At 60.5% G+C, this 12146-nt stretch overlaps 1 protein-coding gene across 1 annotated transcript in view; it reads left to right on the top strand.

The window, feature by feature from the left end:
* FIBCD1 (fibrinogen C domain containing 1) overlaps positions 1-12146 on the top strand; it is a 31860-nt gene that overhangs the window by 12114 nt on the left and 7600 nt on the right. Inside the window, exons 3-4 of the mRNA XM_024762603.1 lie at positions 3097-3256; positions 3666-3802. Of these exons, the coding sequence (XP_024618371.1) occupies positions 3097-3256; positions 3666-3802 (297 nt within the window). The remainder of the gene's footprint in view (positions 1-3096; positions 3257-3665; positions 3803-12146) is intronic.

The following is a 12146-nucleotide window of genomic DNA, read 5'->3' as shown; positions in this document are numbered from 1 at the left end:
CTCCACCCCACCCCCGCGCCCGCCCCTCCCAGAGCCGAGCCAGGTCCCAGCAAGCACCAGGTAGGTCTGGGTGACGGGCTTCCAGCACTGACCACGCCTTGTGCACCAGCAAGAACTTCCCCCTTCACAGGATCGTCTCATTGGCCCTCTGCCATTTTCCAGAAGAGAAAACTGAGGCCCGGAGTGGGGCAGTGATTTGTCCAGAGTCAGGCCCGGCATCTGGCCTCTGGAGCGCCGCCCAGCCTCCAGCCCTGTACCCCATGCCCCCCGTGACTTAGGTCCTTCGGGACTGGGAGGCGAGCCCCACCACTGCCATTGGTCCCAGCCCCTTCCAGACACCCAAGGTGACCAGGCATTCGGTCACCCAACAGCTCAAGAGCAGTGGGCCTTCTCCCTCCCTCTGAAGGCTGCAGCTGGAGAAATTACAGTCTTCCTCATCCTGTCTGGGTGACTGAGAGAAAGGCGGCTTCCCCATCCTTGGGTGGGGTATTCAGCTGCCCTCCTGCTGCCCACCCCCCCTCCATCCGCAACACCCTCGCCCTCATCAGCAGGGCTCGGGGAGACCTCCAGACGTTTGGGGGGCTCTGGGTGCCCCACCCCACTCTCCACATGGCTCAGCCCCTGGTCAGCCAGACCTGCCTGCAAACGCTCACCCTTAGGGCAGGGGTGGAGGATTGGGGGGAGGGGCCCGGGGTCTCCCACCCGCCCACCCGTGTGGAGGCCTAGAGCTGTTCCTGTGAGACTAACAGTTCTGGGACCCAGCAGTGCCTTGGCTTACCTGATATATTCACTTCTCACAAGAATGTTTAATTTGACTCATTTCCCACAGACTCCAGGTGGTTTCAGAGACCATGTGTCTTGCACAGTTAGGTCACCATAGCTCCTAGTTCCCCTTCTACAAGCTGCCCAGACCCTTAGCTGATCAGCCCAGACCCAGGTTTTTCAAAGCAATGCCCGGAGTCTCCAGAGCTGCTTGTTAAAAGATACGTCCCTAGACCTCACCCCCAAACCCCTCCAGGGTCCCAACAGTTCAACAAGCACCCACCCGGGTGACACATGTGCACGGATGTCGGAGGCCCGCTGGCCCGGGAGCGGAAGAGCTGAGAAGTTCTGTCGTCACGATTGGAGTCAGCACAGTGAAGGCTCTACCAAGTACCAGCTGTGGGACCTTGGGCATGTCAGGTGCCCTCCCTGGGCTGGGCCTCCTCACCTGTAACATAGGGATAGCACAGTCCATACCTGATAGGATGCGGGAGCTCGTGGCTGTACAGGGCTCGGCTGGCGTGTGGCACATGAGAGGGGCTGTTTGCATATCAGCAGCTCTTTTATTATGATGGTGGAAATTGTTTGTAAACTGAAGTTTCAGCCCATGGGGGACCGCCACTGAAAATCTTTTTTTGGGTCCACACTGGGTGTTAATAAGCGCTGTACAGCACAATAGCCCTAGGAGGTGGGGATCATTACCCCATTCTACAGAGTGACAGACTGAGGCTCGGCGTGGCGAAGTGCTTTGTTTAAACTCAAACAACTGAGAAGTGCTGGAAGCAGCAACTCCGATTTCACTGCCTCTAAAAGCTGCCAATTCCTCTTAATGCATCTGTGCGGCTCAGCGAGCAGGGACTGACTTTCCCCATTAATTCCGGGCATGTTTATATGTACATTTTCAACTTTAATCATTTGCTGGTTTAAACTGAGGTCTTCCTTGCCTGTTAGCAAGAGCCAGCCGTGCCTGAGTTTCTCGAGCATGTCTGCATCGTCACAGAAGGATGGGCAGTACTGATTCAACCTAGCCAATGCGCCCGGTGATCTTTGCTGCCCACACCCTGCAGGGTAGCCCCCTGCCCCCTGCTCCCTGGGGCGGCCTGCATCCCTCTTCAGGGCTCCCCCAACAGGGCCTGTCTACTGGACCCTGCAATAGAGCCCAGGGAGAAGCCCACCACCCTGCCCCGATGCTCCCACCGTCCCTCTCAGAGCCTCTCCCCAAGGCCTCAGCCCCACTGAACCATCTGCTCAGTCGAGGAGAAACTGACAGGGCAACTAAAAGCTTTGCAGGGTCTCTGCTTCCAGACGAGCCGAGAATCATATTTTGTAAACTGCCGGTGCTGTAAATTCCTGCTTTCCTTCTTCCAACGAGCTATTATTATCTGACAAGTGACGGATTCAGTGTGTAAAACCCAGCATGCTTCCACGCTCGCTGGCTGCAGCCTGCCCGTGACCCTGTCTCCCTTCCTCCGGGTCCCATAGCTCTCCTTTCCCGTCAGGCAGCCCGGGGGACCGCTCCTTCTGGGCCTCAGTTTCCCCATTTGTAACAAGCGTATGAGGCCTCAAGCCCTCCCTCCTGGCAACACTGTGGGGGGCAGGTGAAGGGGTGGACACCAGAGGGCCCTGGAAAGTCAGAGCCACGGGGCATGGGTGGGAGTGCAGTCCCCAGGGCCCCACCTGTCCAGTGCAGACCCATCGCCCCTGACTTCACAGCCTCGCTTGGGGGTCAGAAGAGACGTTGGGTGAAGGTGTTTTGTAACCTGGAAGGTGCCTTGCAGTGAGGTGGGCACCCAGGTACTGAGTACTGAGTGCCTGCTGTGGGCCCCACGCTGTGCTAGGTACTCTCCACGTTGTCACCGGTCCGCATAGCACTAGGGTCAGGGAGGCCAGGTTAGCCCCGTTTCGAGGCTTGGTTAATCACTCACCCGCGGCCGTGTAACTGGCCAGTGGGCGAGTTGGTGTTTTGAGCAGCAGGGCCCCCTTTAGTCAGCTCACTTGGGCTGAATGCACTGAACTGGATGAATCACAGGGCCTGGGGGCAGCGGGGACACAGGTGTCTGCTGAAGCCACTCTGTCTCCTCCCACCCGAGCCCCTGCCCTCTGGGCAGTGGGGCTGAGACAGCCTCGGATGGGGCCCAGAGTAGGGCAGGGGCTGCCATCCCACCAGGAGCCCATCTCCACCTTTGGGACGGCTGTGTGCCCACCAGAGCCCCTGCCACCCTGGCACTCCGCCCACCCCGGTGCTCCACCCTCCCAGAGCCCCACCCACCCGGAGCTCCACCCACCCCGGAGGCTCCACCCACCCAGAGCTCCACCCACCCCTGTGCTCCGCAGCTTCTCTCCGAGAGCCAAGGCCACATGGCTCACCTAGTGAACTCCGTCAGTGACGTCCTGGACGCCTTGCAGAGGGACCGAGGGCAGGGCCGGCCCCACGTCAAGGCTGACCTTCAGAGGGCGCCTGCCAGGGGATCGCGGCCCCGGGGCTGCGCCAACGGTGAGTGGGGTGGGGCTGCCTTCCTCGGGTGACCTGGGTACCCAGGTTCGTCCCCACCTGCCCCACTAACAAGGAAACACTGCTGCTGTTTGCTGAGGACTTCCTGCCGCTGGGCAGCACTGAGCGCCCTACCTACACCCTCCTGTTGACCCCTCTCCCGGCCTGATGAGGCGGAGCTCATTGTACCCATTTTCCAGATGAGGAAAGTGAGGCTCAGAGAGGGTGCTCTCTCACCAGATTCACCCAGGGAGAGGCAGGACCACGGTCTGACCCCAAGCCCAGTGCTCTAGAGCCCACTTGACATTGCTGGATGGACAGACAAGTCAGAGAGACCCGGGGACGGCGGGGGGGCCGTGGTGAGGGGACACGGGTGCCAGGCCCAGTGCCCTGACGGCCTTCCCTGTCTCAGGCTCTCGGCCACGCGACTGTCTGGACGTCCTCCTGAGTGGACAGCAGGAGGACGGCGTTTACTCCGTTTTCCCCACACACGACCCCGCTGGCTTCCAGGTCTACTGTGACATGCGCACTGACGGTGGTGGCTGGACGGTGAGTCTCCGGGGCTGTGTGGCCAGCTCGGCCAGGCCCCGCTTCCTTTGGGCCCTGCAGATGGTCAGGGCAGACCCTGGGGTGACCCAGGAGGCTGTGCACATGAACCTGGGGTGCTTTGAGAGGCTTCTCACCCAGCCTTCCACCCTTGGCCTGAGCAGAGACCCTGGTGGTCTCCTGGCAAGGAGCCGTCGTGATTTCTTTGCACCTTCTGGTTCCTGCCTGGGCGGGAAGTGGGAGCAATGGAAAGGCAGGGGTGAGACAGCCGTAGGTGGCCCTGAGACCTCCCCTGTGCCAGGAGAAAGGGGTGGAGGTGGTGGGGCAGAGGCCCTGGCTTGAAGACCTAGGGGTCTCCAGATCTGCCAGCTGGGAAGCCCCTTCTAGAGCAGGGTCGGCCCATTGGTCTCCCACGGTCTCTGTCACAATTGCTCAACTCTGCCTTCGCGGGGGCGGGGAACGTAGCCACAGAGCAAAAATGCCTGGGGGCTGCATGGTGGCATGCAAGGGTGAGGGCGACATCGTTAACCATCCAAGCAGGAGGCGAGACGGGGAGGCCTGAGCGAGGTGGGTGGGCAGGGGCGAGCAGAGGCTCTCGGGGGGCGGAGCCTGCTGTTAGGAGCTGGTGGGAGAGCCGCTGAGAATCCCCCGAGCACCCCGAGACAGACACACCTCTAAACCTCTCTTCGAGCTCCAGAGGAGAGAGTTTAAGTGTGCTGGATTCACATTCTGGGCCTAAAAGCGCTTTTGTTTTCCTAACTCGGAACATCTGAGTTATGGCCTTTGTGTCTGGGAACCCCTCGGCGGGCAGAACAGCTCCAATGCACCAGTCAGAGCCCAGAAATCAGAGTTAAGGGTTAGGACAGGCTAAATGAAGCACCAAGACGCCGGCCTGGGCCATGCATCTTCCACTCCAGTGGACTTGAAGCCAGTCTCCTGGGAAGTCAGTCAGGATTGGGGCTGGGAGGCGGGTAATTCCCCGGGCCCGGGCTTCGGGGCCGATTAGAGGGCAGTTGATGAGGTGCGCCGGCCTGCTCAGCCCTCCCTCTAGGACATCTGGATCAGCTGGCCTGGAAGAAAGGCCATTCTCAGCTGAGAAGTGCTTGCGAGGCCGATAGACGTTAATACCCATTTGGGATTCCGTCAAAAGCAATCTCGTCCCAGATACCTCTGGGCGTCTGTCAGGCTTACCTCCCTGCCACATGGAATCACTCAGAAACCCAATTGCTTGGGAGGGAGCTGGCCGCCGCCTTGCTGGACCCCGATACCATCCATCCTCGTTAGGCTCCATGTCCAAGCTGCCGGGCCTCAAGTGCCAACACCGGTGGACAGGACGCCTGGGGCCGCACACGTCAACTGGAGCCTGCTCTCCAGAGAGCCGGCCGGGCCTGGGCGAGGATGTGGCTTGGCATCCCTGCCCCCTTAGGGACACTTTACAGTTTATATACCGTGACCCTGCCTGGCACTGTGCCAGCCCTCCTCCAACTCCTGGAGGCCAGCCGGGCAGCCCACGCAAGTCCGTGGAACTGACTGTCACACGGTGTCACTTGTCAATTCATGGACTCAACCACAGGGCGCCAACCACAGGCCAGAAGATTCCGCAGCAAGCTGCCGGCCGGGCGGGGACCTGGGCGAATCAGCTGACTTGTGTGAGGGCTGTGGAGCCCCTCACGCCACCTGGGGTTACCAGAGAGGCTTCTGCACTGGGAGTTTGGAGCTCTGGGAGGTGAGGCAAGAACAGTGTTCCAGGCAAAGGGAAAACGTGCGGGGTCAGCAGGGAGGTGGCAGGGCTTGTTCTGGGACCGCAGTGGCTCCGTTCTGCTGGTGTATGGCGCTCGCGGGGCCAGGGCCAGGTGGAGAGGCAGGCAGGGCCTGGGTCGAGTGGCTTCTGCAGGTGCAATAGGAATCGGGCTTTTACCTGGGGGGCAGAGTGGGCTCCTGCTGCCCTCAGAATTTCCCCACGGAGGGAGTGACCCAGAAATGTGGGGCTGAGGGGTGGAGGGGGCGCGTGAGTTCCTCGGGCCCTGAACCCTTGCTGAGGGCGTGGGGGTCGCCACGTGGGAATGAGGTCGGGGACAGATGGACACACGCCTCAAGGTGGCCTTTCCGCTGATGTGGCCACTGGCCCTGGCTGAGCCCCAGCCCTGCTCTACACTCACCAACGACCCCAGTGACCCAGGCCACAGAGGGTCACGCTGATCAGCAAGGCCACTCCTGAACCTAAGACATACACCCAACCCCACCCCTGCCCCAGAAAAGAAGGGGGAAGGCAGGAAGGAAAGGCCGGCCCCTGCTGACCTGTGACCCTGGGCAAGGGGCCCAGCTTGGTCGCCAGGTCCTTTGGTACAAGGCCTCCCGGGTCTACCCCTCATGCTCCCTTTTTGTACCTGTCACAGGTGCGGCTAAGCAGTCACTGCCCAGGTGTTACCCGTCTATGTCCCAGCCAGGCTTGCGCTCCGCGGGGCAGCGACTTGTCATCTGGTGGCCACTGCAGCTCAGGGGTCCGCGCGGTTCTCACACACCATCTGGGCTACCTAAATACCTGCCGGACAGGCGACTGTTGGCGTCTTCTGGCAGTGTAACTTCGCCTTTCGGATCCTCACTTTTCTCACCTGTTAAATGGGTTAATGGAGTGCTCTTCATGGTAGGAACAGTCAGAATCCTCCACAGGGTGCTCACCGGTAGGGAAGGAGCAGGGGAAGGGGGAAGGGACAGCTGGGGTCCACGGGAGCCTTGGGGATTCCCTGCCAACAGAGGAATCTGGCTCCACCCTGCAGGATCTTACAGTCAAGCAGTGTTTTTGTTTTGTTTTGTTTTGTTTTTTTGCGGTACGCGGGCCTCTCACTGCTGTGGCCTCTCCCGTTGCGGAGCACAGGCTCCGGACACGCAGGCTCAGCGGCCGTGGCTCACGGGCCCAGCCGCTCCGCGGCACGTGGGATCCTCCCGGACCGGGGTACGAACCCGCGTCCCCTGCATCGGCAGGCGGACTCTCAACCACTGCGCCACCAGGGAAGCCCTCAAGCAGTGTTTTTAAAGGGGAAGAAGCTTCGTAAAATCAGAGGCCAAATTTCCTCATTTGGAAGGTGATGCATGGGACGAAGCAGCCATTTCCCGTTCATCTCCCCGGCCCTGTGAGACTGGGAAGATCCCGTTCCCTCTTGGGGCATCCCCTGCCTCATCCAGCCAGTGGGGTGGCCCTTGTATGTCATGTGGCCACCTTTCAGGGCCTAGGGAACAGGGTGACCATGCCCAGGGCCCCATGTGTGTTTTATGGTTGGAAGGAGGGTCCAGCCCGGCGTCAGCAGACTGGGTCCCCTGCTGTCCTGCCCCGGGGCACAGCCTTGTCCCCACCAAGACCTGCCTCCGCTGTGCGGCAAACTGGGCCTGATTGCCAAGCCCTCATCTTTGCATAATCACCAGCCGGGGCCAGAGAAATCGGGTCCAGTTCAGCGTCTCCTACAGTGGGGACCTGTGACAGGATTGATTCTGCTCTGCGCCCCCATGCGGATCCACAGCAAAGCCAGCTTCCCCCAGCGCCACGAGCCGAGTGGCCCGAACCTGCGTCCTCTACCAGGCATTTTACTGCCTTGCGGGGTCGGCCGGCTCAGATAGGCCTCTAATTGGCTCCACTGCGAGAGAAACCCTCCCCTCCCACCGTGCCCATTCCTGCCCTACCTGAGCTCCCCAGGTGGGAGGAAAATCCTTCTCTCATCAAAGAAGCCGCCACCTGAGCAGAGCCCAGCCCAGCAGGGGGATCAGGCTCCGGACAGATGAAAAGCTCCCCAGCCCCAGCCAGCATGCCTCGGGATACGCTGGGGGTGCCGGGTAGCAGGACTTGGGAGTCCACCAGGGGTGCTGTCTCCTCCCTGTGTCCCACAGGCTGTGGTGGCAGGAGGACCTGCCGTGACATCAGTGCCCCAGGCTGTGGTCGGGCTCCGAACTGCTCTGGGGAGTCCTCGGAGGCCTGCACACGCTAACAATGACCACGGCGACTGGTGACAGCACCCCTCCGGTCCTTGACCCATTAGGTCAGAGAAATCTGCCTCTGTCCAGAGCAATTTGGATTTCTCACACTTTGAACGTAGACGGGGTGATGCACGTGGAGCTCGGCCCGGTGCCTCAGTATCTGATAAATGGCAGCTCTGAGCGGTGTTTGCCAGGAGCCGGCAGGCACCGACTGCCAAGCCTGGGAAACGTGGCAGGGAGCCAGGCCCAGGGGTACCATTTGCAGTCAGAAACAAGGAGTGGGCCCACTTCCTTCTGGGCTTGGCAGCTGGTTCTGAAGGGGAGGGAAGTTAGACCTGCTGTGCTCCGTCCCCCCGACCCGCACCGAGCGTACACCTTTGTCTTCATTGCATCTTTGCCGTGATCCTGCAGGGGTCACCAAGGCGTCGCTGGTGGGGCCTTTTTACAGAGAGGGAAACTAAGGCTCAGAAAGGTCCGTGACTTGTGCGAGGTCACACAGCCCAGGAGAGGCAGAGCCGGGATTTGAACTCAGCTCGGCCTCCGTCCAGAAAGTGTGCTCTTGCCGCAAGCCCAGGCAGCGGGGCTGGGGTGGGCGTGCTATCGTCCAGAAAGGATTTGAGGGGTGACTGTCTCCCGGGAGAGTGGGCAGAGTCTCCCCAGGGGCCGCCTTTGCAGGGCTGCGTGTGCTCGCCTGTCCAAGTTCTCTACGCTTTAGAGACAAGGACCCGCCTCGGCCACGGCCCCGCCACCCCTCCTCACGGGTCGCCTGCTCGGGACGCCGCAGCTACGCAACCGACACGCTTCTGCCCGTGGCTGGTTTCGGCAGCAGCTTCATCAGAGGCGAGGGAAACTCTCAGATGCTGCTTCGTGGGCTCCCTTCTCAGACGGCAGAGACACACCCTCCCCGTCTCGTAGCGTTTGGACCCACCCGCCTCTCTCTCCTGCGCCTCAGCTCCTCTGACCACCTACCAAGACCCTGCTCGATCTGCAGTTCGGCTGAGCATCTCCTCCTCCGGGAGGCCCTCTAGGAACACCCTCCCACCACCCCAGCAGGCAGCTCATCCTCTGAGCTCCCAGCAAAGGTAACAACAATTGTTACCCTCGTGGAATGCCCCGTATCAACCAGCACGTTTATCCTCGTGGGCTGGAGCTGTTATAATTCCCGTTTTACAGAGGAGGAAACGGAAGCACAAGGATCAAAAGGACAGGCCAGGTTGGGAGCTGCTCTGCCCTGAGACTGCTGGCTTGTGCATCCGTCCACCTCTCCTGGGCCTGTGAACTTTCTGAGGGCCAGAGTCCCGCATGAGTCCAGGCGCACCATACGGGGTCTGGAGCAGCAAACCTGTCATTTTGCAGAAGAGAGAAGCCAAGACTTCAATGCTTATACTGCCTGTTGGCTGGAGTCTGGCTAGAACTTGAGTCTCCTGAGTGCCAGCCCAGGGCATGTTTTGGAGCAGATCTGGCTCAGCTACGATGAGGGCCACGGGGGATCATGGGTGTAGGGGAGCAATGTCCACCCGCTCAGCCGTGGGGTACCCCTCGGCTGCCCTCAGTCTTTGTGTACTGTCAGTCTCTCCTCTTCTGGTCTCAGTGGGCCCCCACCTTGAGGCACCCCCATTCTACAGAGGTCGCCCCACCTCTCCAAACCTTATTACTCTTCTCATCTGCCAAATGAGGGCACGAACCGCTCCCTCCCAGGCTGTGGCGGTGACTGTCCTTGAAGGCACTGGGGTGACCACACAGCCGGGCCCCGACACTCGGGAAGACTCCACACTCTGGGCCGCGTGGCAAACAAGAAGCAGGTCGGACGGGGCCCGTCTGAGGAAGGGGCCCCCGGCAGAGACCAGACCTGCAGAGCACGAGACAGGCCCCGGGAGCCCGTCTGACACACACGGGAGAGCCAGCCGCTCTGCTGCACCCCCTGTCTCCTGCCGCCCCAGTGCAGCCGCTCCTTCCTTTGAAACCGCCCAGCACCATCTGCAGGACCGTGTGGGCCCAGCGCGCCCCTGGCAGAGCCTCACGAAGCGGCACTTGGAAGACGCCGGGCAGCAGGCTGCTGGCTTCTGAGAATCCGCACCAAGAAAACGCACCCCGTCTGTCTTCCCACTCGTGGCACCTGCCCAAGAGGCCGCGGAAGCGTTTCTACATCAATCACTTCGCAGCCGGAACCCTAGGGAGAAGGCCCCAGGAGCCAGACTGATGAATGTTTTAGCCCTAAAATTAACAGTTAGTTTCCCTACCTTTCCCCCACTTTTTGCCTAAGTGGGGACCCCTGTTCTGTGGGCAGCGTGGAGGAGGGGGATCAATCCTTTACTCGCTTCCCTCTTCTTCTCTGGCTGATCCTTGCTCTGTGACTGAAGGCCTTCTCGTTGGTGACATCCTGCCATCTGGCGTCCCCCGAAGTCCAGCTGGTTTCCAGAAATCTGAAGCCACAGCTGCAGTTCACCCTGAGCCTCTGAATCAGAGGAAACGTGCTCCTGGGAGCCTCGCAGGCCCCGTGCTCACTTGGAACACGCTTCTGCTGACCACGACGCACTGCGATCGGCTCGAGGGCAAGGCCAGGGTTTCGTGTCTGGGATCCCAGCCAGTGCCCAGCATGCTCAGTCACTCAGCGTTTGAACCAAGGAGTCAGGGCAGCCCGTGGCAAAGGCCGGCAACATCAAACTGCGGGTTGCACTCCGTGGGCAGGTGGAGAAATCAATGTAATGGGTTGTGATCAACGTTATTTTTTTAATCAAATAGAGTGGAATAGAATAGAACAGGATAGAAGATATTAGTGCCTGTTCATCTTAAAGGCGTATATCCTTTGGGAAGCTTTTGTTTCAGATACAAACAGCTGTGAGTGTATGTGTCATGATGTGAACTGCATTTCCCTGGACCACGGTCCAAAAGTCTAAAAGCCACGCGGCGTGGATGTGTCTTCAAGGGCTGGTTCATGCTTCGTTACCACTCGGGGTAAAGCGCCCGTGTTAGCAAACGATGCCGTGGCCTCTGAGCTGCTGTGGACTCGAGCCATCTCGGCGGGATGCCTTTCACTCACAGCTGACTGCAGATACCTTCCCAGGTGGAGGAGAAAGGCAGGGAGGCCCAGGTGGCCTTGAACGTGCGCTCATCCCCTCTGATCATACACCCAGACCGAGCCCCAGCAGGGGCCCTGCCTGTTACTGGTGCCCAGCCCCGCAGGGCAGAGGGAAAGAGGGGCCGAGGACGGTGGCTTAGAGGTCAGCTCTTGCCTTGAGAGGCCTGGCAAGGAGGCAAGGGGGCAGGGTTGGGAAGCCCTGGCCAGTGACAAATGAGAGCATGGACGTGGGGCGTAGGACATTGGCCTCCAGGTGTCCAGCCTGGCCTCAGGCTGAGGGGTGAGGTGTGGCTCAGACTGCCCACTCACGGCCACCTAACTTCTGGCCAGTTTCTGTCTCTTGTAACAAGGAGGGGGCCCAGGGGACACAGAACCAGCCTCCCAGGGTTGGGGTAAGGACGTGCGTGTTGCCAGGCAGGGAAGACTTACGCAGAGCATATGTTGTGGTCAGCTCTCAACCCCAGCCAGTCTTGGCCACTCTGCCCGTCCATCCCCATTTCTGGGGTTCGGGTCCTACCCGTGCCTGGAAGCGTGGTAACCCCACTTCTACTTCATAATAGCGGGAACAGGAACAACAATACCGATGGCAATACTACTACAAGCCACTCGGTAATTTATTCCTTGCTGAGGTCCCGGGAGGTGGGCTGATCAGTGGGCGAGGAGAGCGTGGCCTGGGGCGCGGGGCGGCGGAAGGAGGAATGATTTTCCCAGACCACACCTTGGGAAATGCAGGGCCCAGGACCCAGCCCTTCCTCAGGGCCACCCTAGATTCCTTCCCAGATGCCGGCCCCGCTGGCCACACGCCACTCGTCAGACCAGTCCTACTTCCCGCCTGGGTGGGGGTCCCCTGAGCCAGGCCTCTCCCCGTGCTCCTCTGCCCAAGGGCCCTGACTCAGTCTCCCCACCCTGCTCCTGACATGGAGATGCTCAGTGGAACGTTTGAGCGAGTGAACGAGGCTTGGGGACGTGCCCTGGGACAGGAGGCTCAGGAGGAGAAGGGCCCAAGTCAGGAAGGAGGGGCTGTGTGTGGCCTGGGGCAGGGGCCAGGGATGGGGAGGAGGGGTGGCCCTGGCCGGCCTGCATCCCAAGGATGTGGGTCTCCTTGGCTGGTGTGGATTGAGCATCTACGGTGTGCCGGGCCCCTGAGCTTACTCTCGGTGGGTCACCGATGGGGTAGGTGCTGCCTGGGTCCCCGTTTTACAGATGTGGAGACTGAGGCTCAGAGAGGTGGGGTAACTGGCTGGTGCTGTAAGGGGCAGAGCCCGAGCTCTAGAGCCCATGTTTTTAACCACTGCCCCCCTA

The sequence above is a fragment of the Neophocaena asiaeorientalis genome, unplaced genomic scaffold (assembly GCF_003031525.2).
Source record: "Neophocaena asiaeorientalis asiaeorientalis breed wild unplaced genomic scaffold, Neophocaena_asiaeorientalis_V1.1 scaffold78, whole genome shotgun sequence".
Taxonomy (NCBI): domain Eukaryota; kingdom Metazoa; phylum Chordata; class Mammalia; order Artiodactyla; family Phocoenidae; genus Neophocaena; species Neophocaena asiaeorientalis.
The sequence above is the reverse complement of the archived record's forward strand: the minus strand, read 5'-3'. Positions and strand labels throughout refer to the sequence as shown.